The 24474-nt window shown below is 54.2% G+C and overlaps 1 protein-coding gene across 7 annotated transcripts in view; it reads left to right on the top strand.

Moving 5' to 3' along the window:
• The window catches only part of KIF21B (kinesin family member 21B), a 61054-nt gene that overhangs the window by 17542 nt on the left and 19038 nt on the right, over window positions 1-24474 (top strand). For all 7 annotated transcript variants that reach the window (XM_030929848.1, XM_030929846.1, XM_030929852.1 and 4 more), the window contains exons 4-27: window positions 2215-2364; window positions 2467-2601; window positions 2977-3144; window positions 3455-3570; window positions 4129-4324; window positions 5558-5747; window positions 7081-7144; window positions 7258-7476; window positions 7903-7984; window positions 8398-8515; window positions 9283-9474; window positions 11485-11684; window positions 15432-15539; window positions 16090-16158; window positions 16676-16908; window positions 17102-17249; window positions 17490-17684; window positions 17779-17880; window positions 18910-19075; window positions 19298-19349; window positions 19489-19546; window positions 20632-20837; window positions 20915-20989; window positions 22910-23023. In XM_030929848.1, the coding sequence (XP_030785708.1) occupies window positions 2215-2364; window positions 2467-2601; window positions 2977-3144; window positions 3455-3570; window positions 4129-4324; window positions 5558-5747; window positions 7081-7144; window positions 7258-7476; window positions 7903-7984; window positions 8398-8515; window positions 9283-9474; window positions 11485-11684; window positions 15432-15539; window positions 16090-16158; window positions 16676-16908; window positions 17102-17249; window positions 17490-17684; window positions 17779-17880; window positions 18910-19075; window positions 19298-19349; window positions 19489-19546; window positions 20632-20837; window positions 20915-20989; window positions 22910-23023 (3356 nt within the window). The remainder of the gene's footprint in view (window positions 1-2214; window positions 2365-2466; window positions 2602-2976; window positions 3145-3454; window positions 3571-4128; window positions 4325-5557; window positions 5748-7080; window positions 7145-7257; window positions 7477-7902; window positions 7985-8397; window positions 8516-9282; window positions 9475-11484; window positions 11685-15431; window positions 15540-16089; window positions 16159-16675; window positions 16909-17101; window positions 17250-17489; window positions 17685-17778; window positions 17881-18909; window positions 19076-19297; window positions 19350-19488; window positions 19547-20631; window positions 20838-20914; window positions 20990-22909; window positions 23024-24474) is intronic.

Here is a 24474-nt window from a genome sequence, read left to right as displayed (position 1 = left end):
TGTCTCTGTGTCTGTGTGTCTGTGTGTGGGTGTCTGTGTGTGTGTCTCCATGTCTGTGTGTGTCTGTGTGTGTGTCTCTGTGTCTGTGTGTAGGTGTCTGTGTGTCTGGGTGTGTGTGTGTGTGTGTATCTGTGTGTGTATGTCTATGTGTCTCTGTGTCTGTGTGTGTGTCTCTGTGTCTGTGTGTGGGTGTCTGTGTCTGTGTGTGTGTATCTGTGTGTGTGTGTCTGTGTATCTCTGTGTTTGTGTGTGTGTCTCTGTGTCTGTGTGTGTCGGTGTGTGTGTGTCTCTGTGTGTCTCTGTGTCTGTGTGTGGGTGTCTGTGTGTGTGTGTCTGTGTGTCTCTGTGTGTGGGTCTCTGTGTCTATGTCTATGTGTCTCTGTGTCTGTGTCTGTGTCTCTGTGTCTGTGCGTGGGTGTCTGTGTGTCTGTGTCTGTGTGTGTGTGTGTGTCTCTGTGTGTGGGTGTATCTGTGTGTCGGTGTGTGTGTGTCTCTGTGTCTGTGTCTGTGTGTGTGTGTGTGTGTCTGTCTCTGTGTGTGTGTGTATCTGTGTGTGTCGGTGTGTGTGTCTCTGTGTCTGTGTGTAGGTGTCTGGGTGTGTGTGTCTGTGTGTCTCTGTGGGTGTATCTGTGTGTGTCGGTGTGTGTGTGTCTCTGTGTCTGTGTGGGTGTCTCTGTGTGTGTGTGTGTATCTGTGTGTGTTGGTGTGTGTGTATGTGTCTCTGTGTCTGTGTCTCTGTGTCTGTGTGTGGGTGTCTGTGTGTGTGTGTCTCTGTATCTGCGTGTGGGTGTCTGTGTGTGGGTGTGTCTCTGTGTGTGGGTCTCTGTGTCTGTGTCTGTGTCTCTTGTGTCTGTCTGTGTCTGTATCTGTGTGTGTGTGTGTGTGTGTCTCTGTGTCTGTGTGTGGGTGTCTGTGTGTGTCTCTGTGTCTGTGTGTGTCTGTATGTCTCTGTGTCTGTGTCTCTGTGTGTGTGGGTGTCTGTGTGTGTGTCTGTGTGTCTCTGTGTGTGTGTATCTGTGTGTATGTCTCTGTGTCTCTGTGTCTGTGTGTGTGTGTCTGTGTGTCTCTGTGTCTGCATCTGTGTATCTCTGTGTCTGTGTGTGGGTGTCTGTGTATGTGTGTCTGTGTTCATGTCCATGTCTGTGTCTTGCTGCTTGTGTATCTCAATAAGCTTCTCTCTCACATCTCTTTGTTTTCATCCCTTCCCTGTCCTGTTGCCATGGAGAAGCCCGGAAGAGCAGGTTCCTAGAAAATCAGTTCCATGGGGTGAACCACAAGATGTCAAATGATAGAGTGTGTCTACCCCAACACAGACAGACAGACGTAGGCCCCCATCTGCACCATCCTTTCTATCTCCTCTTCCCCATTCATGTGGGGTATTTTTGTCCCTTTAGGGCTGTCAGAGCCCCGGATGTCAGAGGGCTGCAGTCTCCCCCTTAGTCCCACAGCATTTTCTTGGCTGCTGCTCTAGCTGCCCCCATCCCTTATTCCACTCCCCAGCCCTAGCTCCCTGCCTGCTGAACATCCCAGATCTTCAGCAGGTGACACTTTCCCTGCCAGCAGTTCCAAACACAGGAATCTCCTTGGCTGAGACCACCTGAAATGGGGTGACTGCTCCTGGCCAGGCCCCCTCCCCACGATGGTCTCACCAGGCCCTCTCCAGGACACTGGGCCACAGTGGCGTGCTCTCCATGCCCACCTGCTGGCAAGCATAGGGCAAGGCACACAGGTGTGTTCCTCCCCTTTGAGAGCTTGTCGTCACATCAGAGACAGTCAGGGCCAGGGCATGGCTCCCCTGGTCTCCACTGAGCTCTGTCTCTGCCCTCCCTCATCTGGAATCACATCCCCATCTACTCTTTCCCAGACCAGGAATACAACAGGATCTGCTCAAATTGTGGCCACATCTTCCTCATCTCCTACATCTGGGACCCGTGTGCCTTTGTCCTCTTTTGGTCCTTAGCCCCTGCTGTGACTGAGCTGCTGGCTGCTGGTTCCTTGAGGATGAGGAACAGTGTGTAGTCTCCAGCTAGTTCTGGCCAGGGCCCAGCTGCCTCCTGCCCCTGTCCTGCAGAAAGGCCATGAGATTCAGAACCCAGAGGGGACCCACAGCCTCAGTTTCCACATCTGTAAAACAGAGATGGTTTATAGGCATGTGGCAGCCACCTAGGGCCCCACTGCATGCCCTATGAATTCAGCTGTTTCCTTACTGCACAGCTCTACAATGAGGAGATCCTTGACCTGTTTGACAGCACCCGTGACCCTGATGCCCGCCACCGCAGGTCCAACATCAAGATCCATGAGGATACGAATGGTGGCATCTATACCACCGGCGTCACTTCTCGCCTCATCCACTCCCAGGAGGAGGTGAGCATCTGCTGGAGGTCTGGAGCAGGCCCAGGGCATCCTGAAAGGGCAGGGGCTGGCACCACGGTAATCCCGAGCCCTCACTTCTGCTTCTGTTTCCAGCTGATCCAGTGCCTGAAGCAGGGGGCCCTGTCCCGCACCACAGCCAGCACCCAGATGAACGTGCAGAGCTCACGCTCCCATGCCATCTTTACCATCCACCTGTGCCAGATGCGCATGTGCACCCAGCCCGACCTGGTGAGGAGCCTGCAGGGGGCCCAGGAACCAGCTTGCTACAGGGGTATCCCAGGATGGGCAAGATGAGGAGCCACAGATTCAGAGACAGCAAACCAGATTGAGGCTGGCCTCTGCCATTTGTTGATTTTTATATTTTTCTTGAGCCTCAGTTGCCCGATTTGTAAAATCAGTTAATGATCTCTCAATCATGGTGTTGTGAGGATTAAATGGAAATCAGGCTTGAGCAAGTACTCTACACGTTGTCAGATGCTCTGCATGTGCGAAGGGCAAGGTACTTGGCCGTCCGCCCTGCCTCTCCTGGATGGCAGTACTGTGAGTAGGGGAGCCAGCGAGGTAGGTGAGGGCTGGGTGAGTCAGAGCTGACTTCTGTTGCAGGTGAATGAGGCGGTGACTGGGCTTCCTGATGGTACACCTCCCTCGAATGAGTATGAGACACTCACTGCTAAGTTTCACTTTGTGGACCTGGCCGGCTCAGAGCGGCTGAAGCGGACAGGGGCTACTGGCGAGCGGGCCAAGGAGGGCATCTCCATCAATTGTGGCCTGGTAGGCACATGGCGGGTCATCAGCCCCAACACCCGCACAGCTCAGTCTCAGACCCCTCCAAGGCCCTGCAGTCCCACGCCTGCTGAGTCCTCCTTGGACATCTTGCCAGTTAGCCCTTCACTCTCAGGCCTCAGCCCTGCCCCCAACTTCCCCCTTTCACCAGTTTATCCATCTGCCTATAAACCCACCCAGGGGGCAAAAGGGCTGCTGGGGCCAGAAAGGCAGGTACAGATGGTTTGGGGATTTTCTTGTCCCTCCCTACCCTTCTCTCCCTGAGTGACTCTTGAGTGCCAGAGTCTGTCTCCCACAGCTGGCCTTGGGCAATGTGATCAGCGCCTTAGGGGACCAGAGCAAGAAGGTGGTGCACGTCCCCTACAGGGACTCCAAGCTCACTCGGCTCCTCCAGGATTCGCTGGGGGGCAACAGGTATCTGGTGACCAACACCCAGGGAAGGGACAGGGGAGGCAGGGAGGTTCCTGGAAAATAGTGCCGTGTGGGTATGGCGCAAGCCTGCCCCAGGAGGAGAAGGCCTTCCCATCCTAGGCTGCAGGTTTAGGAGGTAGGAACCTTGAGGTGCTTTATGACCTTTAGGCAGCTATGGTCAGACTCAGTTTCCTTATCAGTGAAACAGGGAGAGACATTCTCAGGGAAGTCATATGACCCAGGCAAGATGATAGATGGGAAATGCTAGAAAATTCAGGGCTGTGACTCATCCTCATCACCAAGCAAAGGACTCTGGCAATTATGTATCACCACCTCCCCAGCCTTGGTAGCCACCTTTACTATGGTTATCTGCTGTTGCAGTGAAAACTCCTGGCCAGGTGGTCCAGATCCCCACATCCCAGGTTCTGTCCTGAATGCCCACATGCTTTGGGCATTAAGGTAGTGGGGGAAAGGGATGGGAGCAGGACCTCTGCCCTGAGGCAGTGCTTCTGGGGGCTGGCCGTGTCCCTCATCCTCACACCAGCCTTTCTGCACCCCCAGCCAGACCATCATGATCGCCTGTGTGAGCCCCTCAGACCGAGACTTCATGGAGACCCTCAACACACTCAAATATGCCAATCGAGCCCGCAACATCAAGAACAAGGTGGTAGTGAACCAGGACAAGACCAGCCAGCAAATCAGCGCACTGCGGGCTGAGATTGCTCGGCTGCAGATGGAGCTGATGGAGTATAAGGCGGTGAGCATGCTTCTGGGCATTGCCCAGCACCCTTGCTTGGAGCTGGTGCTCCATACGCACCCTCTGCCCTGCAGCCTCATCCTAACTTCCTCAGCATCCCTCCCACCTCCCTATCACCCACCATCCACTTTGGACATGACTATTGAGCATCAGTTGTGTGCCAGGCATGATGCTCACTATTAGGGACTCACCCAGGTGAATCAAGCACAGTCTGAGCCCTCAAGATTTTAGAATACTAAATCCAAGAAAGAAGGGATCCCCAGCTTTTGTTGCATAGATCTTATGCACAGGGCAGACACTCTCCAGGGTGTTTTCATGCCTGCTGAATGTGTTGTGTTGGAACAGATAAGACTGCTAGACTGGCACAGAATCATTGATAGAGGGGCCCACAGGAGTATCCAGTGTGCTGCAGAGGGGCAGAGGAGAGAGTTGGCCTTACTTGCTTGGATGGTCAGAGAGGACTCATGGAAAAAGGGGTCTTTTATATGGATTTTGAAGAATGCATGAGATAACGGCAAAATGAGATGGGGCAGCCATTCTAGGTAAAGAACAAGCCATGCACAAAGGAACAGAGTGGGAAAAAATGGGTCCTTTGGGGGAAATGTCTAATTCTATGTGACTAAGACAGAAGTCACCAATTGGTAGCCCATGGCCTGAATCTGGCATATAGATGAGTTTTGGTTTGGCTTGCACTTGTTTTAAAAGAATACAGCTTAATTGTCAACCTTTCTGAAAGTCAGGGAGTTTCAGTTTAGCTAAAAATTTTAAAGATCTAACAACTTATGGTACTAAGTTGACTGGAGAGGCATAGGGACTGCCCCTTTTAGACTAAGTCTGGGACTCTCTTAGCTCCAGTCTCTACCATTCCCTATTGTCTTACAACCAGCCTGACTCATTTATGCCAACTGCCTGGCAGAGAGGGTTTTGACCCTTGGACTAGAGTTTATGGAGATATGAAAATACACTGTGGAAAGTTAGGTCAAGTAAGATTGTGAGAGGCCTTGAGTGGCTGGTTACAAAATTTGGACTTTTTATTGTCAAGGAGAACTGTGTAAGTTTTTTGCGCACTGGGGACCGGTAGCTGTGTTTTAGGAAACCTGGGGCAGGGAAGACTGGTGATGCTGCCATATACAGGGGAAGGCCAGGGCACTGGCAGAGGGAGGGGCACCATCAACCCCTTCCCCCACCTGTGAGCTGTGCCGCCTGACTGCTCCCCTTTGCCCCTGCTCCCAGGGCAAGCGAGTGATAGGAGAGGATGGCGCTGAGGGCTATAGCGACCTGTTCCGGGAGAATGCCATGCTACAGAAGGAGAATGCGGCCCTGCGGCTGCGGGTGAAAGCCATGCAGGAGGCCATCGACGCCATCAATAACCGCGTCACCCAGCTCATGAGCCAGGAGGCCAACCTGCTGCTAGCCAAGGCTGGTGAGTTGGGCCTTGCCAGGCCATGTCAGAGCACCAACAGGCTAGGAACCCCTCTCTCCACACCCACCCCAGAGTATCAGGTAGACTAAGCCAGCCAGTCAATTCACAGTTCAACTCATTTATGCATTTTTTTCACTTGATTTTAAAACATTTTTGTATGGCACAAGCAATACATGAACACATCCTTCTTGTTCAACATGCAAACAATACATCACTATATGAAGCAAACGATTAAAATCACCTCTCCCTGAACCCTCCACCCCAAGCCGTCTCTACTTCTCAGAAGGAACCTCTATTAGCAGCTTGGTGTGTATTTTCCCACGCCTTAGTATTTGTTTCAAGTATGAATGTGTATTCATATACATTCTTAAATGTGTGTAAGATATAGACTACATTTTCTATGTATGAGATTATATATATTGCTCTCAGACCCCTTTTTCATTTAGCATTATGTTTTATAAATCTTTCCATATTAAACCTACTTCTGGTCCACTCCTGTAATCCCAGCACTTTGGCAGGCCAAGGCAGGAAAATCTCTTGAGCCCAGGAGTTTGAGACCAGCCTGGGCAACATAGGGACACCTAGTCCTACAAAAAATACAAAAATTAGCCAGATGTGGTGGCACGTGCCTGTAGTTCGTGTTACTTGGGAGGCTGAGATGGAAGGATTGACTGAGCCCAGGAGGTTGAGGCTGCAATCAGCTGTGACTCTAGCCTGGGCGACAGAGCAAGACCTTGGCTCTAACCAAAAAATAAAAATTTTTAAAAACCTACTTCTCTTAATCTTCTGCCATGGTGTCCCATATGTAGCAATGATGAATAAATTTATTACAATAGCCTTCTAGTGATGGGGATTTAGGCCAACAGTGCTTGTATACCTCTGTGCAAAGTATTTTTTTCTATAGATTTCTTTTTGGAAAAGGCCCATATGAGCTACCCTATTCGAGGCACAGATATAAGAGCAGTAGTATCAGCGGTAAAGACCCTCGCTGCTATTTATCTTTTTTTTTTCTTTTTTTCTGAGACGGAGTTTTGCTCTTGTTGCCCAGGCTGGAGTGCAATGGTGTGATCTTGGCTCACCGCAATGTCCACCTCCTGGGTTCAAGTGATTCTCCTGCCTCAGCGTCCCGAGTAGTTGGGCTTAGAAGCATGTGCCACCATGCTTGGCTAATTTTGTATTTTTAGTAGAGACGGGGTTTCTCCATGTTGGTCAGGCTGGCCTCAGGTGATCCGCCCGCCCTGGCCTCCCAAAGTGTTGGGATTATAGGCCTGAGCCACCGCGCCGGCCTATTTATCTTCGTCATCGCACCCTCCTTCCCACCTTCCCATTCCAGGCGATGGCAATGAGGCCATTGGCGCGCTGATCCAGAACTACATCCGGGAGATCGAAGAGCTGCGGTGAGTGAGTGAGCCCCGCCCCAGCAGGTGTGCACGGGGATGGGGGCCTCGGCCAGGTGACGCCAAATGGGTGGCAGCTCACTCGGCCCCGCCCACTTGCTCTTCCCGCTCAGGACGAAGCTCCTGGAGAGTGAAGCCATGAACGAGTCCCTGCGCCGCAGCCTCTCACGGGCCTCGGCTAGGAGCCCCTACCCCCTGGGTGCCTCTCCAGCCGCCCCGGCCTTCGGGGGCAGCCCGGCCAGCTCCATGGAGGATGCCTCGGAGGTGATCCGTAGGGCCAAGCAGGACCTGGAGCGGCTAAAGAAGAAGGAGGTCAGGCAGCGCAGGAAGAGGTGAGTGGAGTGTCGTCCCCACCCACGAGAGCCCTTAGACCACCCCAGTGGACCCTGCCCGTCCCCCAGGAGGACTGCTGCCCACCAGCTGTTGAGGAGGGAACCTCCACGTCCCCAGCCCCAGGGGCTGCCTCAGTATTGCTTGGGAATTCGTGGCGCAGATTTGCTCAGCCTTTTAGGCAACCTCCCTCCCTCATGTTCTCCCACGCCATATGCTTTCCCCCAAGGAGAGGAAGGACTGAGCTGAGCCAAGGTCAGCTCTGGGTGGCCCTAGGGAACAGCAGCGGGGTTCTCTGCAGAGTAAGAGCGAGCGCTTTCCCCGCTGTCTGGTGAGAGGCCTCCTGTCCTGCCGCTGCCGCCACCCTGCCCATGTGCTCAAGGCAGGGGTGGCCTTCCTAATCCAGCCTTCCTGTCCTCCCTGAGCAGCCCCGAGAAGGAAGCCTTCAAAAAGAGGGCAAAACTCCAACAGGAGAACAGCGAGGAGACAGATGAGAACGAGGCGGAGGAGGTGAGGAGCACGGCCCGTCCCACCTCACCACATGCGTGCCCCCTGTCCCTGCTGGGGTTGGGGGGCCCCATAGCATCCTTTGATAGAGTGAGGGAGGCGGTTGGGTCTGCATCCAGTTGATCCTTGTACTTTCTTGTATCTCTGACTGGTTACCATGGTGATCTCCAACCCCTAGGCCCCCATCTCATCCCATATGGATGATGCAGGTGGGGAGGCCCTCCCAAAGGGGTTCTGCAGGGACGCTGAGGGAGGTGGCGCTCTTCCAGGAGTAGGGGGTGGGCTGGGGGGCTCAGCTGTGGCCTGCCCCAATCCCCACCCTCCTGACCCACCTGAGGCATTGTGTCGGGACGCACCTCTGCTTCTGGGCTCCCCTCTCTGAGGCCAGGCCCACCCCAATGGTGCCTGGTGCCCAGGAGGAGGAAGAGCGAGACGAGAGTGGCTGTGAGGAGGAGGAAGGGCGAGAGGATGAAGACGAGGACTCGGGCAGTGAAGAGAGCCTGGTGGACTCAGACTCAGACCCCGAGGAGAAGGGTGCGTGGGCCTGGGTTGTGGGCTGTGGAGGATGCAATGCCTGGCTGCCAGTGCCCAAGTGTGGGGTTGGGCCCTGCTCAAAGATTATGGTGTCCAGGCCCCAGCACTCCCAGACATGAACCCAGTGACAACAGCAGTCATGATGGGAATGACAGCGAACACTTCCTGGTCATTCATTAGGTGCCAGGCACTGTACTTACCTTAACCCTTTGAGAGGCTGGGTTCTTTCAGTCTTGACTGCAACTGTATGCATAGGTGTTGTGAGCTTCCCTATAGAGGAACAAGCTCACGTGGGTTTAGTGACCTTCCCCTGTGTGGTCCATGCAGAGCAAATGTGAATGTAGGCCTGACTGGTGCCAAAGCCCTCTCCTCTAAATGGAGATGCCTGCCCTTTCAGCCCTGCCTGCTGCCAGCCCTGGCCCTAGCCCTGTAAGTTGTTCTCAGCCATCTCACCCTCCTCCACCGAAGCTGGTCCCACGTCATCTGGAACAGGTGGATGCTCACCTCAGGAATGGCTGGGCTGGGAAGGATGTGTAGATCCCCCCTGCCAGCTCCTGAGTGCCACCTTGCCTTTCTGGAACCGCTCTTTAAATGTGTTGTTCCTTCTGGTCGCATTCTACCTGCATTGGGATTTATCCTTTTGCTCTCTGGTCACTGATTGGTTGTGGCTGACCAAAAGAGGGTCCCAGCTCCCCAAGACTGGCACATCTGCTCCCCATTTTGCCCCTCGCCCTAACGCTGGGCTGAGCCTCTCTGTGCCCCCATAGAGGTGAACTTCCAGGCGGACCTGGCCGACCTGACTTGTGAGATCGAAATCAAGCAGAAGCTGATCGACGAACTGGAGAACAGCCAGCGGCGGCTGCAGACGCTCAAGCACCAGTATGAGGAAAAGCTGATTCTGCTGCAGAACAAGATCCGAGACACACAGCTGGAGCGCGACCGCGTGCTGCAGAACCTCAGTGAGGCCAGCACCACACCCCCGCCACCCCATCCGGACCCTCCCTTTCCCCTGAGCCCCTCCTCTGTCAAAAGCAACTGGTGTGTTGGGGTTATCCTGGCCTTCTAGGCAAGGGACTTCCCAACCTTTGACTTTGGCCCTTTGACCCACAGTTAAAGGTTCTTACGTCTAACCCTAATTCCTATGAAACATTCTAAATTGATTTTTTGTTGTTGTTGTAGTTGTTATCGTTGTTTGCTATCATGTCACGTATTAGAATTCTTTATATACCTAGGCACACGAACATGACATTCCCAGCCTTTCCTCCTGCAGTCAGTTCCTTGGGTCTTTTCCTTTGGACCTGTTTGTAAATGTTCTTGCATTATATCTTCATTATGCTGCTCTTCAGCCCATTCATTCCATTTTTTATTTATTCGTTCATTGATTTACTTATTCAGCAAACACATGTTGAATATGTCTTATAGAGCAGTCATTGTGCTAGTGCTAGAGATATTGGAGTGGGCAAAACCCCTGCTCTCGCGCGGCGTACATTCTAGTGGGGAAAGACAGACATAAAAAAAAGAGCAGAATCTGTAGGGTGTCAGATGGTGGTAAGTATAGCCAGGAAGGGGAATGGGAACTGCTGAAGAGTGAGTTGGAGTTTTGTTTTGTTTTTTTGTTTTTTGTTTTTTGAGACAGAATCTCATTCTGTCACCCAGGCTGGAGTGCAATGGCGTGATCTTGGCTCACTACAACCTCCGCCTCCCGGGTTCCAACGGTTCTTCTGCCTCAGCCTCCCAAGTAGCTGGGACTACAGGCACCCACCACCATGCCCAGCTAATTTTTGTATTTTTAGTAGAGACAGGGTTTCACTATATTGACCAGGCTGGTCTTGAACTCCTGACCTTGTGATCTGCCTGCGTCGGCCTCCCAAAGTGCTGGGATTACAGGCATGAGCCACTCCACCTGGCCGAATTGGAGTTTTTTAAAGGATGGTCGTGAAGACTTTACTGAGCAAAGACTCAAAGGAGGTGATAGTGCTAGAGCAGCACCAACCAGGGGAAGAGCGTCCCAGGCAGAGGGAACAGGAGATGCCAAGGCCATAAGGTTGCCATGTGCCTGACATTTTGGCAGAATGATAAGGGGACCAGGATGGCTAGAGCACAGTGAGAGGGGACAGGTTGGAGAAGAAATGTCATTGTAAGGAGGTTGCCTTATACTCTGAGGGAGACGGGATGTGTGGAGTTTCAAGAGAGCTACATGATACCAAATTTAAAAGCATTTTTAAAAGACTACTCTGGCTGCTGCATGGGGGAGTGAAAGTGGAAACTTGAGACCACTTAGGAAACTGTTCTACTAAAGATCCCAGGTGAGGTGACTTAGGAGGTAGTGAGAAGTCAGATTCTGGATCTATTTTGCAGGTTGAGCCCGAAGACTTTGATTGCTGGGAGGTGGATGTGAGGGAGGGGAGCCAAGGCTGCCTCAGGGTGTGAGCTTCTGGAAGGAGCATGATGCTGTGTACTGAGATGGGAGAGGGGTGGAAATGAGGAGTTGGGTTTTGTACCTGTTAAGTTGGAGATGTCTGTTGGTAGTTCTGGTAGGAGAGGCCAAGAGTGGAGAATCAGCTTATTCCTTCTGCCCTGGCCCACACCATTCTGTCTTCTCTTGCTAACTCTTCCCCTTCCCATGGGCCCCAGCTCTTTCCTCCAACACTGGATCATGGGTCAGAACCCAGCCAGCATGAGTGAGCTACAGGACCCTCATGGGAAGCTGGGGACCAGGGCTTCAGAGATCCAGGATGAAAACGCCCCTGCCCATTTCAGTAGGATGTCAGAGCAGGAAGGGGCCTTGGGCATCGACTAGTCTGACCCCCTCATTCAAATGATGCAACAGGCCCAGAGAGGGGGGTGAGTTGCCCGAGGTCATACAATGGGACTGGAACAGAGGCTTCCTGTGTTCCCCCTTGATGACCCTATATTTAGTGGGAGCCCTTAGGGACTCAGCACCAACAGCTGCTGCTTGTTGCTCTCAGGCACCATGGAGTGCTACACGGAGGAGAAGGCAAACAAGATCAAGGCAGACTATGAGAAGAGGCTGCGGGAGATGAACCGGGACCTGCAGAAGCTGCAGGCCGCCCAGAAGGAGCATGCCCGGCTGCTCAAGAACCAGTCGCGCTATGAGAGGGAGCTGAAGAAGCTACAGGCCGAGGTGGCTGAGATGAAGAAGGCCAAGGTAGGGGTCGAGGGTGTGAGGAGTGGGACCTGGAGTGCATGTGACATCTTCTTAGAATCCACTCACCATAGTAAAAATAATCATTGCCATCAAGTGTGGATTCTCTTCTCCACACACAGCATTACCTAGTTTGACCCTGTCTTGACCCTTAACACGGTCCTTTTAGCTGAGTGCATCATCCAAGGCGAAACAACCTGCCCCAGTAGTGGGGCTAGTATGCAGGGATGCTGGGGTACGCGGGGTCGTGTTCAGGGCAGGTGAGGATTTCAGGGGACCCCACTTGGTGCTGCCTCCTGTTGGGGAGGCTGCAGCACACTTGCTTCGGGTTTGCACAAAGCGCACAGGAGGCCTCTCATTTGGTGCAACCTGGCCCTGAATGATAATAGTAACAGTTGTCATCATTTGAACATTTACTATGGCCAGGCTCCAAACTAATCATCTCACACGCATGATCACATTCAGTCCTTAGAAGAACCTCATGAAAGAAGTGTATTATTATTCTTTTATATATGAGAAAGTGAGGCTCAGAGAAGTTAATTCCAGCTTCCAAGAGGTAGCACTGGGATTTGAACTCAGTTCTCTGGCTCCCAAGCCACTGTGTGTTCCAGGTGGCACAATGCCTCCCTTTTCTACTTTGCCACCACTCAGAGTGCTCTAGTCTCTGGGACCTGGGGTCTGCCCCTGCTCTTCTGACTTCGGGGCTCAGGTCTTGTGTTTCCGGTGTCTGGTGTGTTCTGGCTCCCGCCTGGGGCTCAGCAGATCCATGCTCCCTTTCGGTCCTCCCTCCCTCTGGGCCTTCCAAGCCCTACATTCCTGCCTGCTCTGACCCTCAGCCCTCAGTGGAGCCTAGATCCCCACAGCCCTGGGCAAAGCCCTGGGCTAAGCCCTGGGCACTGGTGGCAGCCCCAGCAAGCTGTGAAGGGCTGGCCTTGGGGACAGAGACATAGGGAAGGGGAGCTCCCCAGTGCTTGAGGCTGATGGGGCATCTAGGAGTCATCGGTAGTTACACCCTCACTGCCGACTCAGTATGCAGAGGAGAGAGGCAATGCAGTGGTGGCTGATGTAGATTCTGAGAAGAGGTGGACCCATAGCTGTCATTGAGGCCTAGCCACCTCACCTGGGCAGGCTCTGTCCCCAAGCCTGGGCTGCAGGTCCGGAGGCTTCATCAGCCTGACCAGAGTGGAGAAGTCCCTGCCTTGCTGTGCTCATACCTGCGTGGCCTGGGCTAGCCCCAAGGAGCCCCTGTTTGCACCATCTCCTTCAGTGTGTTCGCCCTGTGGGGTGTTGAGACTCAAGTGTGGACTCAAGTACCCAGATCACCCAAGGGCCCCAGGCACCTGCTGATGGTTTAGAGGGAGGGACTGGTGGGCCTTCATTATCTCGGGTGGAGCAGCACTCCCACCAGGGGCCTGCACATTCTGCAGCAGCTTCTGGAGCACTTCTGCGGTGCGCTTATGTGCATCCCTACTCTGTCTCCCTGGGGGTTGCTGGCTGGTGCCTCTGCAGGATACCCCATCCTGTCCTGGCCAGCTCACGTCTCAGCTGCAGAGGCCCTAGAAAGCCTCATGAGGGAAGATGCTTATATGGCTCTGAAGCCGGGCAAATAATATAACGCCAAGATGCATCTGACAGAAGGCTCATGTGTAGACCTGTGTTTCAGTCTCTGGATTGCTGAGCTCCTTCAGCCATGTGCCCAGCTCTGTCCACATTGACCGTGCTCTTATGAACCCAGAGCTAGAACCTGAGAGGAACACCCTTGGGTCATCCCAGAGGGGCCCAGGCTTTCTGTTGGAGGGACAGAGGGTACAGCAGCCAAGGATTCAAACCAGACACTGTGAGAGCCAGTGCCCCAGAATCCTCCCATGGCTGTTCAGCTACAGGGCCCCAGCGATTCACAGAATGGAACTGGGGTGGAGCCTGCAGCCATAGCGTCTCCCAGGGAGAGGCCACAATGCCTTCTACCTTGAACCTGTGGAGTGATGCTAGTCTCGGGTACCATGGCCTGTTTCCACTTGTCGTGTGCCTGGAATGTGTTCACCTGTTCTGAGACCTTTGCCTCTGTGGTAGCCACCATGGAGCTTGGCCACACACGCAAAGTCGGCTGGATAGGTCTTTGACCAGGAAGACATAGCACCTCCCCAGGAATCCTTAAGTTCCTGACCCCAGAAGATACCTGATACCTTGGGTTTGCACACAGCTCCTGGGATGCTGGAATTTTCAGGTCCACTTTTAGCCAAGGGTCTGACTTGTTCTTCTAGTCCTTCGGGAGAACACTCATTCTGGATCCCAAAGCCCCAACAGCAAGCAATCCCTCCTCTTCTCTGCAGATTCACCCCAACAGAGCCTGCCTGTCGTCCCACCCTCCCAGAGAGAAGCTGACCCTGCTGGCCATTAACCCACTCCATCATGCCATTTCCTTCTTCTTTCTCTCTCTTTTGTTTTGTTTTGTTTTGTTTTAAAGGCAGAGTCTTGCTCTGTTGCCTAGGCTGGAGTGCAGTGGCGCTAACACAGCTCATTGCAGCCTCAACCTCCTGGACTTAAGCAATCCTCCTACCTCAGCCTCCTGAGTAGCTGGGACTGTGGGCACACACCACCACACTGGGCTAGTTTTTGTATTATTTTTGGTGGAGACAGAGTCTCACTATGTTGCCCGGACTGATCTTGAACTCCTAGAATCAAGCATTCCTTCCACCTTAGCCTCCAAAGTGCTAGTGCTGGGATTACAGGTATGAGCCTCTGCGCTCAGCCTGTTTCCTTTCTTGACTGTTCTGAGGGCAGGGCAGATTGATGACATTCCTGGTGATGTCCAAGGCTTCAGTGGCAGAGGAAGGATCAACTGTCATGTGTTTCTCATGCCCCTGTCACTTGGAAGGTGTCCAAAGCCCTGTGTACGTTACAATTCTATGTTCTGGGCACCAGGAATAGGGAGGCAGATGCCGCAGGGCCCCAGGTCAGTGGCTTCCCAGCACATAGAGTTGCCTCCGGCCACACTAATGGTGCTCTCTGTGCCTTTGGCTACATTTCCAACAACTCTGGGGTCCAGGTTCTCTGTGCTTGGTCCCTAGCTTTGCTGACTTACCACGGAGCCATCCCTGGGGCTGCAGGAAAAGCCAACTGGAAGGCAATGATTTGTTTTCGGAATAGGCCATCTATTACTAGTTTTATGACTTTAAGTCCTTTTGTCTCTCTGAGGCTCATTTCCTTGTTTATAAAACAGGAACGATAACGTCTCTCTCATGATTGTCATGAGGAGGGTGCCTGGCATATAGCCGGATCTCAGTAAATAATGGTGGTTTTTATTGCTATCACCGTGAGCCTGGCCATGAGGGCCCTGACCTTCACCTCAGCCCTGTCTGCAGCTCAGCCTTCAGTAGGGAAGAGGGTTACCTGCCTCCAGCAACCCAGACTGTTTCTGGAATGGCCACAGGACAGTGGCTGTGGATGAGGGCCGCCAGGGGCTGTAGCATTCCAAGCAGCGAGGGCCGCAGTTGGGCCCTGCAGAGTGGAGCACCTGCACTGCTGGGCTGGCTGTGAGGCCACTCCTTTTGGCAGGTTGCCCAGGTGGCTTCAGCTCCTATGGAGGAGTGGGAAGTAGAACCCCTCACTTCAGACCCCCAGGCCCTAAGCCAGGGTTGCCTGGCTCGCCACTGTCCCTGCTCCATGCCCTCAGAGCTGGCCCCTCCCTGGAGAGTGTGGGCCACCTGCTTCTCAGCCCTGTCTCACCACCATCACCTCTGCCCATCCCAGGTAGCCCTGATGAAGCAGATGCGTGAGGAGCAGCAGCGGCGGCGGCTAGTGGAGACCAAGAGGAACCGGGAGATCGCACAGCTCAAGAAGGAGCAGCGGCGACAGGAGGTGAGGGGTGGCCCTTGAGCCTCCAAGGAGCCTTTGGCCCTAGCCAGCCTCCTGGTGCACCTGGCTGCCCCTCCTGACCAAGCAGGCCTTAATCTCCACTGTCCTAAGTGGTAGTGGTCGTGCTTGGAGGACAGTGCAGCCTGTCAGAGAAAGATGAGACCCTGTGGCTTCTGGTCCAGCCCCCACATTTAGTTAAGAGGAGGGACTTGAGCCCTGGAGAGGGGAAAGAACTTGCCCAAGGTGACCAGCAAGCCGGAAATGTGCAGCTTCAGGCCCTGCAGAGAAGCCCCAGTAGGGCTGAGCCCTCCGCTCCAGGATTCCTCCTCACTGGAGGGAAGAAGAGGCTAAGGAAATTGCCCTTGTGGAGAAAGCAGATTTCACTGCAACCTCTGGGGAGGGGAGCTCAACTCTGGGTCCCACTTTATCAAGAGTTTGGCTGCATGAGAATCACCCTGAAGCCCAGGCTTTCAACTACAGAGCTAGCCAGCCTGTGCACAGAGAGGGCTGAGGTGCCTGAGTGTGGAGCCCAGCCCTCTTCTGTCTCCCACAGTTTCAGATCCGAGCTCTGGAGTCCCAGAAGCGGCAGCAGGAGATGGTCCTGAGGAGGAAGACCCAGGAGGTGAGCTCACTTGAGGGGCTGACGAGGCCTTGGCCCTGCTGCACATGTGTACGTGCAAGTGTGCGTGCGTGCGTTGCTTGCCTTCTCTTTTGGACCTCCAACTTCCTCATGGTGGAATAAAGGCGTTATTTCCCAGTTCTGCCAGAGCTGGCAGGGAGGGGAAGCAAGCCCTGCTTGTGGCCCTGACTCTCCCTACTTCCATTCAGCAAGTGTAGTTGGTGTCCAAATTGTGTCCAACCTATTAGAAGGGCCTTTCTCAACAAGAGCTCAGGCTGCAGGGCAGACTGCAGGCCTATTCCCAGATGCCTGAGCTGTGCATTAAAAAAAAAGAAGGTGGCAGCCTCTTTTGTGTTCGTGTCACATCAAACAGAGATCCCTTGGCCCTTTTGCAGCCCAAGCCCAGTCCAGCACAGAGCAGCCTCTGTGTTCCTGCTGCCTGGCACCTCAACCTGTGCCCTTCTGTGTGGTTCCAGGCCACCCAGCTCACCGGCTCCCTCTTTTCTCCCTGCTGCCCCAGGTTTCTGCACTGAGGCGCCTAGCCAAGCCCATGTCTGAGCGGGTGGCAGGGCGTGCAGGACTAAAGCCACCCATGCTGGACTCTGGGGCCGAGGTGTCGGCCAGCACTACCTCATCTGAGGCTGAATCAGGGGCCCGCTCTGTCTCCAGCATCGTGCGCCAGTGGAACCGCAAAATCAACCACTTCTTGGGGGACCACCCTGCGCCCACTGTCAATGGCACCCGGCCTGCCCGGTAAGGTGGACTGGCAGTCCTCTGGCCTGGCAGGCAGAGGGGGTGGGAATATGGGGCAGGACCAGGGTGAGGAAGAGGGAAGCTCTTGGGAGTGCTCTGGGTCCCCGTGGCTGTCAGCTCCAGGTAGGGGGTTCGGTGGAGCTATAGAGGTTAAAAGGAGTCCCATCCAATCCCCTTTGCCTATGTCTCCTAGAAAGAAGTTCCAGAAGAAGGGGGCCAGCCAGAGCTTCAGTAAGGCAGCAAGGCTCAAGTGGCAGTCCCTGGAGCGACGGATCATCGACATTGTCATGCAGAGAATGACCATTGTCAACCTGGAGGCTGACATGGAGCGACTCATCAAGGTGAACCCTGCCTCCCCCTTCTCTCCCATCCCACCCCTCTGCCTGTCCTGTCACCTCCAACTTCTCTGGCTCTTTAGACTTTCCCCGCCCCACCTCCCTCTGCTCCTTGTGCCTGCTCTGGAATCCCGAGGTGCTGGGGGGACCTCACAGGCCAGCCTGTGGTGGGAGCTATGGGCAGGGCTGGGCAGCTACCTGAGGCCTCTCCTTCATCACAATCACCGCCCTCCCCTCCGACCCCAGAAAAGGGAGGAGCTGTTCCTCCTGCAGGAGGCACTGCGGAAGAAGCGGGAGCGGCTGCAGGCTGAGAGCCCCGAGGAAGAGAAGGGGCTACAGGAGCTGGCTGAGGAGATCGAGGTGCTGGCAGCCAACATTGACTACATCAATGATAGCATCACCGACTGCCAGGCCACCATCGTGCAGCTAGAGGAGACCAAGGTATCTGCAAGGCTGGGCCTGGTGGGGCAGAGGCGGGAGAAGTGGGTGGCAGGGGCAGCCCCAGGTGACAGGGCTCTCTGCCTCCCGGTCCTAGGAGGAGCTGGACTCCACAGACACATCCGTGGTCATCAGCTCCTGCTCCCTGGCTGAAGCTCGCCTCCTGCTAGACAACTTCCTCAAGGCATCCATTGACAAGGTAAGCTAGGAGCGTACCTGGGCAGGGGTCTCTATGGGCACAGATGCCTCTGTGATATACCCTAGTGTGAAGCCCAGGGGACTGGCTCCTCCTTACCTGCGTCACTCACAGGCTAGGTAAGCCACCTAACCTCTGCCCCTCCCATGCCATAGCCATAAAGCTGAGAGGGTGACCGTACCAAGCGTATAGCTTGCTGTGTGACTTTAACGAGATGCTGTGTGTAAGGGATGTGGCCTGGCATCTGGCACACAGCAGGGCCTCTGTTAAAGTTGACCCTGGGTGTCTGGCCCAAGCCTATCCAAGCTGGGCTTGAGTCTGTTGGAGGTAGAGGGAGAAGTGTGCGTATGTGGGCATAGGGGAACGACAGACAGACCACATTCCACCCGGGAGGGTTTACACCAGAACATCAGGTGTCCCTTGACGTTTCTTGGGCTCCTCTCCCCTCTCCTTGACAGAGAGCTAACCAGAGGATGTGCCTCCTTCTCTCCTGGGGCCTGTGGTCTCTGGGGACAGACCCTACATGGTGTGAATCTGTGTAACTCTGGAAGGAGACAGGAGACTCTGCTGACTGACCCCTGCCCCGGGCCCCACTGAGCTTCTCTCAGCTCTGCTTTGTGTCTGGGGACTTTATGAGTTTGCTAGGGCTGCCATAACCAAGTACCAGTCTGGGAGCCTCAAACAAGAGATTTATTTTCTCCCATTTCTGGAGGCTGGGAAGTCCAAGGTGCAGGTGTTGGCAGGGCTGGTTTCTTCTGGGGCCTCTCTCCTTGGCTGTAGATGAATATGAGTTTTGGGAGGACGTAACCTTGCCCATAATAGGGTGTGTCCTAAGGTGACCGTCACTTAATGTGTGTATGTGGGAGCTAAGGGGGCTGGCGGCGCTCTCAGGTCTGTGCTAGGTACAAGGGTGATGTTGGGAGCTGGAAGGGAGCCCTCCAAGGTGTCTTGAGGAGTGCAGGTTGTGTGATATGGGGGACCCCCAACCCCAGGTCAGGAGAGGTAACTCCAGGCTTTGTTCCCTGCCCCCAGGGACTGCAAGTGGCACAAAAGGAAGCCCAGATCCGGCTGCTGGAGGGCCGACTGAGGCAGACAGATATGGCAGGCTCCTCCCAGAACCATCTGCTCCTGGACGCCCTGCGTGAGAAGGCCGAGGCTCACCCCGAGCTGCAGGCACTCATCTACAATGTGCAGCAGGGTACGGGTAGGGGCGGGTGGAAGCTGCCAGCTCCTTGGCACTCCAGTGCTCTCGAACTCGGACCCCCAGGAGGCCCTCACTTCCCCTAGAACCACCCCTAATCCCCACCAGGAGCCCTGGTCTGATTCCAGTGGGTGAGATATAGGAGGGAGACCATCATCCCTCCCCCGACACTTGGATGAGGCTTCTCAACCCCTTTCCCTCCCTCCTGCCCTCCCACAGAGAACGGCTATGCCAGCACCGATGAGGAGATCTCAGAGTTCTCTGAGGGGAGGTGAGTTTGCAAGCTGGGAGTGAGAGGCTGGCTCTCAGCATGTACCTGGGGCTGGTGGGAGGAGTTGCCATAGGTCCCAGGGCTGAGCCTGAATTTGGGGGCTCCTCAGGATCCTGAACTCTCTCTGCTTCTTCTTCAGCTTCTCCCAGTCATTCACCATGAAAGGATCCACCAGCCATGATGATTTCAAGTTCAAGGTGAGCCCCGCTGGAAGTCAGGCAGTGGGTGCAACAGGGCCAGCCTCCCCACAGCCTGTTCCCTGCTTACTGTGGCTCTGTTCCATCCTCAGCCATAATACAATATTGTCCCCAGCTGGGAGGGAGGTGCCAAGAAAATTTAGCCTGGAATTGGGGGTTGTCCAGATATGTAACCTGTTACAGCCCATTCCTTCTGAGGTGGGTGGAAGGTGGGAGAGAGACCGCTAGCCTCTGTTGCCACCCTGCTAGCAATAGCACCATAACCAGGGGCCCCGCTTTTCAAAAATATCCCCTTTCCCTCACCCATGATTCTGTCTCATGCTCTGAGTCAAAACCCACCTCTACATGTCTGGTTATCTTACGTGCACACAGTCAATTCAACCATATGGGAGTCAACAATAAGGAACTTTACCTAATAGCGAGGGATCAGTTTCATTAGACTAAAGCAAGATGCAGGGTTTTTTAAGGAGACAAGGAGGGAAAAAGCTTCAGACTGGGAATAGCAAATTATGCATAGTTTTGAGATAAACTGATTAGCTGGTGACCCGCAAAGAAGTCAGGCTGAGCATTCTGTGTTTACGTAGTCCAACTAAGGGCAGTGAAACCATTTCAGTTGCTCTGGATTCTCCAGAAACCCTGAGAGTTTAGCTGTGGAGCACAGGTGATGTCTGTCTGGGTCCTTTCATCAGGTCCTCTACCTTAGGCCAAGAGAGCATCATTTCTCTTGTTAGAATTTCCGGGAGGGCTAGGTGTAATGGCTCATACCTGTAATCCCAGCACTTTGGGAGTCTGAGGCAGAGGATTTTGTGAGCCCAGGAGTTCAAGACCAGCCTGGACAACACGGTGAGACCCTATCTCTACAGGAAAAAAAATGTAAAAATTATCCGGGTATGGTGGCCGTGCCTGTAGTCTCAGCTGCTCAAGGAGGCTGAGGTAGGGGGATCACATGAGCCTAGGAAGTTGAGGCTGCTGTGAGCCAGGTTTGCACTACTGTCTAAAAAAAAAAAAAATAGAATTTCCCCTGGCTCCCCTTTATGTGCCATGCCATTTGGGCAAGTTGATCCACCCTGTTCTTTCTTTCCCAGAGTGAGCCCAAGCTGTCTGCCCAAATGAAAGCTGTGTCGGCTGAGTGCCTGGGTCCCCCACTGGATATCTCCACCAAAAACATCACCAAGTCCCTGGCCTCCCTTGTTGAGATCAAAGAGGACGGAGTGGGCTTCTCTGTCCGAGACCCCTATTACCGGGACAGGGTCTCGCGCACCGTCAGCCTGCCTACCCGGGGCAGCACTTTGTAAGGACGGGAACGGGAATGTGGGTTGGGGCAGGGGTGGAGATGGGTCTGGGCCTCACTGGACTCTTCTGTTCCAGCCCCAGGCAGTCTCGAGCCGCAGAGACATCCCCGCTGACGAGAAGGAAGTCCTACGACCGAGGGCAGCCCATTAGGTGAGATCGCCTTCTAGATCTGCTCCAGAGTCACCACCAGTCTAGTCCTTGGGTGCATGAGTGGCTGTGATGTTCTGCTCTGTTGATCATCTTGTGCACAGTGTAACCTGGGCCAGCTTGACTGAGCCATTCAGCTTCACCCAGTGGTCCCTTCCCCACTCTGTCAGGTGTGGACTCAAGAAATGGGCCAGGCGTGATGGCTGACACCTGTAATCTCAGCACTTTGGGAGGCGGAGACGGCCAGATCACTTGAGCCCAGGAGGTTGAGACCAGCCTGGCCAATATGGTGAAACATCATCTCTACTAAAAATATAAAAATTAGCCAGGCATAATGGTGCATGCCTGTAATCCCAGCTACTCGGGAGGCCAAGGCATGAGAATGGTTTGATCCTAGAAGGCAGAGGTTGCAGTTAGCTGAGATCGTGCCACTGCACTGCTGCCTGGGTGACAGAGCGAGACTCTGTCTACAAAAAAAAGAAAAGAAAAAGAAAAAAAAATGTAATCTCTATAACGCACTTGAAAGTGAATAGCCGAGCCAGGTGCTGGAAACTGTTTGCTGATGTGCACCCAACACAAGTGGCTTTGTAGTGGCTGGGATCAGTTGTTGCAGTGAGGTGCTTCAGCCCCTTTTCGTGACCATGGGTTCTGGGGAGCTTTCAGGTCTTTTTAAGGCCTTATCGTGTGAGAGGAGATTAGAAATTCAAAGGAAAGGCCAGATGCAGTGGCTCACGCCGGTAATCCTAACACTTTGGGAGGCTGAGGCGGGTGGATTGCCTGAGCTCCGGAGTTCAGGACCAGCCTGGGCAACACGGTGAAACCCAGTCTCTACTAAAAGACAAAAAAATTGGCTGGGCGTGGCGGCGTGCACCTGTCATCCCAGTTACTTGGGAGGCTGAAGCAGGAGAATTGCATGAACCTGGGAGGCAGAGGTTGCAGTGGGCCAAGATCACGCCATTGCACTCCAGCCTGGGTGACAGTGCGAGACTCCATCTCAGAAAAAAGAAAAGGAAGGAAAGAAGAAAAGAAGGGAGGAAGGGAGGAAGGAAGGAAGGAAGGGGGGGAGGAAGGGAGGGAGGGAGGGAGGGAGGAAAGAAGGAAGAAGGGTGAGGGAAGGAGGGAGGGAGGAAGGAAGGAAGGAAGGAGGGAGGGAGGGAGGCAGGAGGGAAATTCAAAGGAAAAAGAGATCAATGCAGAATGGCAGGGAAGTGCCCAGCTGGTCACCCACATGTGGGCCAGGCCCACAGAGCTTCTGTAGATCGAAGGATGACTTTCAGGGTTTTCTCGTCCATGCACTTAATTAAGAGGTTTGGTGGCACACAGCTAAATAGTGGGAAGGCAGGGGCTCAAGATGGCCTCTTGCCACTTGCCTTGGTGGGAGGCAGGAGGATTTTTTTCTTTTTAGAGATAGGGTCTTACTCTATCACCCAGGCTGGAGTACAGTGGCACAATCAGGGTTCACTGCAGTCTCTACCTCCCAGGCTCAGGCGATCCTCCTGCCTTAGCCTCTCAAGTAGCTGGGACTACAGGCATGCACCACCATGCCCGTCTAATTTTTTTACTTTTTGTAGAGTTGAGGTCTCTCCATGTTGCCCAGGCTGGTCTCAAACTCCTAAGTTCAAGCAATCCTCCCACCTCGGCCTTTCCATTTACTGGGATTACAGGCATGAGCCACCGCACCTGACCACAAATACATTTTAATAAATAGGTGAATCCCCAAATATGGAATCTGCGAATGATGAGGACTGATGTTTAAAGACAGCATCCAGGAGTTTAATTGAGTGTTGAGCTCTGAGAATACTGCACAGCAGGCCCTGCTCTGCGGGCCTCACAGCCAAGGCAGAAGGTGGAAGCCCAGCACCAAGTGGGGGCCTGTGGGCAGGGGTGGTCACTAACAGGCTGCCCTCTGTCCCGACTCACCAGGTCCACAGATGTGGGATTCACGCCACCATCATCCCCTCCCACTCGGCCCCGCAATGACCGAAATGTCTTCTCTCGTCTCACCAGTAATCAGAGCCAGGGGTCAGCGCTGGACAAGTAAGCAGGGCTGAGGAGCAAGGCGGGGAGGGCACCGAGGTGGCAATGGGGAGCCTGTGGACGGTCCTTGCTGGAGGAGGGCTCAGGCGGCCAAGCCAACCCCAGCCTGAAGTTCCAGCCCCCCAAGAGCTGACGCCCTGATGCGCTCTCCTGGCATTTCTCTGCTTCCTGTACTGACCATGGGCCCTTCTCACCTGAGCATGCCAGGCCCTCAGGAGAGGGCAAGAAGGAGGCCACAGGGATTGGGGCCGGGCAGTCAGGCGGGCTGGTCGCATGGGGCAGGTGTCCGAGGGCTCTCCAGAGCTGCCCTTTAATCCACCTCTGCTGCTGCTTTGAGTCTGCTTGAAGCCCCTTCCTTCAGCGTCAGCCACTCCACTCTGTGTATTCTCCCAGCAGAAAGAGACCAGACCCCCAAATTGCCTTCCTTAGGCAGGTTCGGGTCCACCTATATGCACAGCTCCTGATGCAAGACTCTAATGACTAACGGTGTGGTTTATGTTAACAGCCTCCCCTGCATTCAGAAGGCTTTCTCCCTGTGCTTTACAACCTGCTTTCATATATGTGATTTCATTAGGCAGTAAAACAACCACGAGAACTGTCTTCCCTGTTTCACATAAGAGGAAATGAAACTCAAAGAGGGAGCCAGGGATGTTCACCTGGAAAGTGACAGAATTGCACTCAGAGCCTGGGACTTCCAGCCCCTGCCTGCTGTGCCTCAGGAATGGGAAGGACCCTATCCTCCATGTGCTGCTCTGGGCTCCCCAGCATTGCTGGGCCCACCCTGGTCCTGTTTTGCTCTCTGCAGCCCTCAAGAGGGCTCCTCTCTTAACTCCCTGAATGCTTCCCTGCCCCAGGGACGACACTGCTGTGTCCTTCAGGGGAGTCTCATGCTAGAAAATACTTGTCCTTGTATCTACTGCCTGATGTCCACCTTCCCCATCTCCTCACAGAAATGCCCCTTCCTGGGTCAAAATACTACTCGATGAATGCTGAGCCCAGGAGTCAGAGCCCGGCAGACCTGGCACCCCAGACACCTCCTTCCCCAAACCTATCTTGGCCCAGACTGCTGTGCGGGGAGCCGTGGATCACTCCTAGCCCATCTCCATGTTGTCACAATCAGCAGGTCCCCTTTTTGGAAGGATTGGGGCAGGACTCTGCCCATCCCAGCCTGGTGGTCTTCTGGAGGCCTTGGTCTTGTCCAGTGGTCCAGGTCTTGGAGCCTGTGCATGATGCAGAGCCAGCTTCTAGGCACTGTGGCAGTGGGCCCCCTGGGGATAGTGGGCTTTGTAAATAAGTAAGCCCTTGAGGAACTGCTGGAAGAAGCCAGCTTCCAGGGAGGGGTAGGATCAGGCATGGCTTCCTTCAGCCTTGGGCAGGTATGAGCATTGCTGGGGTGGGGCAGGTGCCCCCAGCTTGTGTGATGGGGCAGCCAGAGAGCTTGGAACCAGCAA

The sequence above is a fragment of the Rhinopithecus roxellana genome, chromosome 1 (assembly GCF_007565055.1).
Source record: "Rhinopithecus roxellana isolate Shanxi Qingling chromosome 1, ASM756505v1, whole genome shotgun sequence".
NCBI classification, from domain to species: Eukaryota; Metazoa; Chordata; class Mammalia; order Primates; family Cercopithecidae; genus Rhinopithecus; species Rhinopithecus roxellana.
The sequence above is the reverse complement of the archived record's forward strand: the minus strand, read 5'-3'. Positions and strand labels throughout refer to the sequence as shown.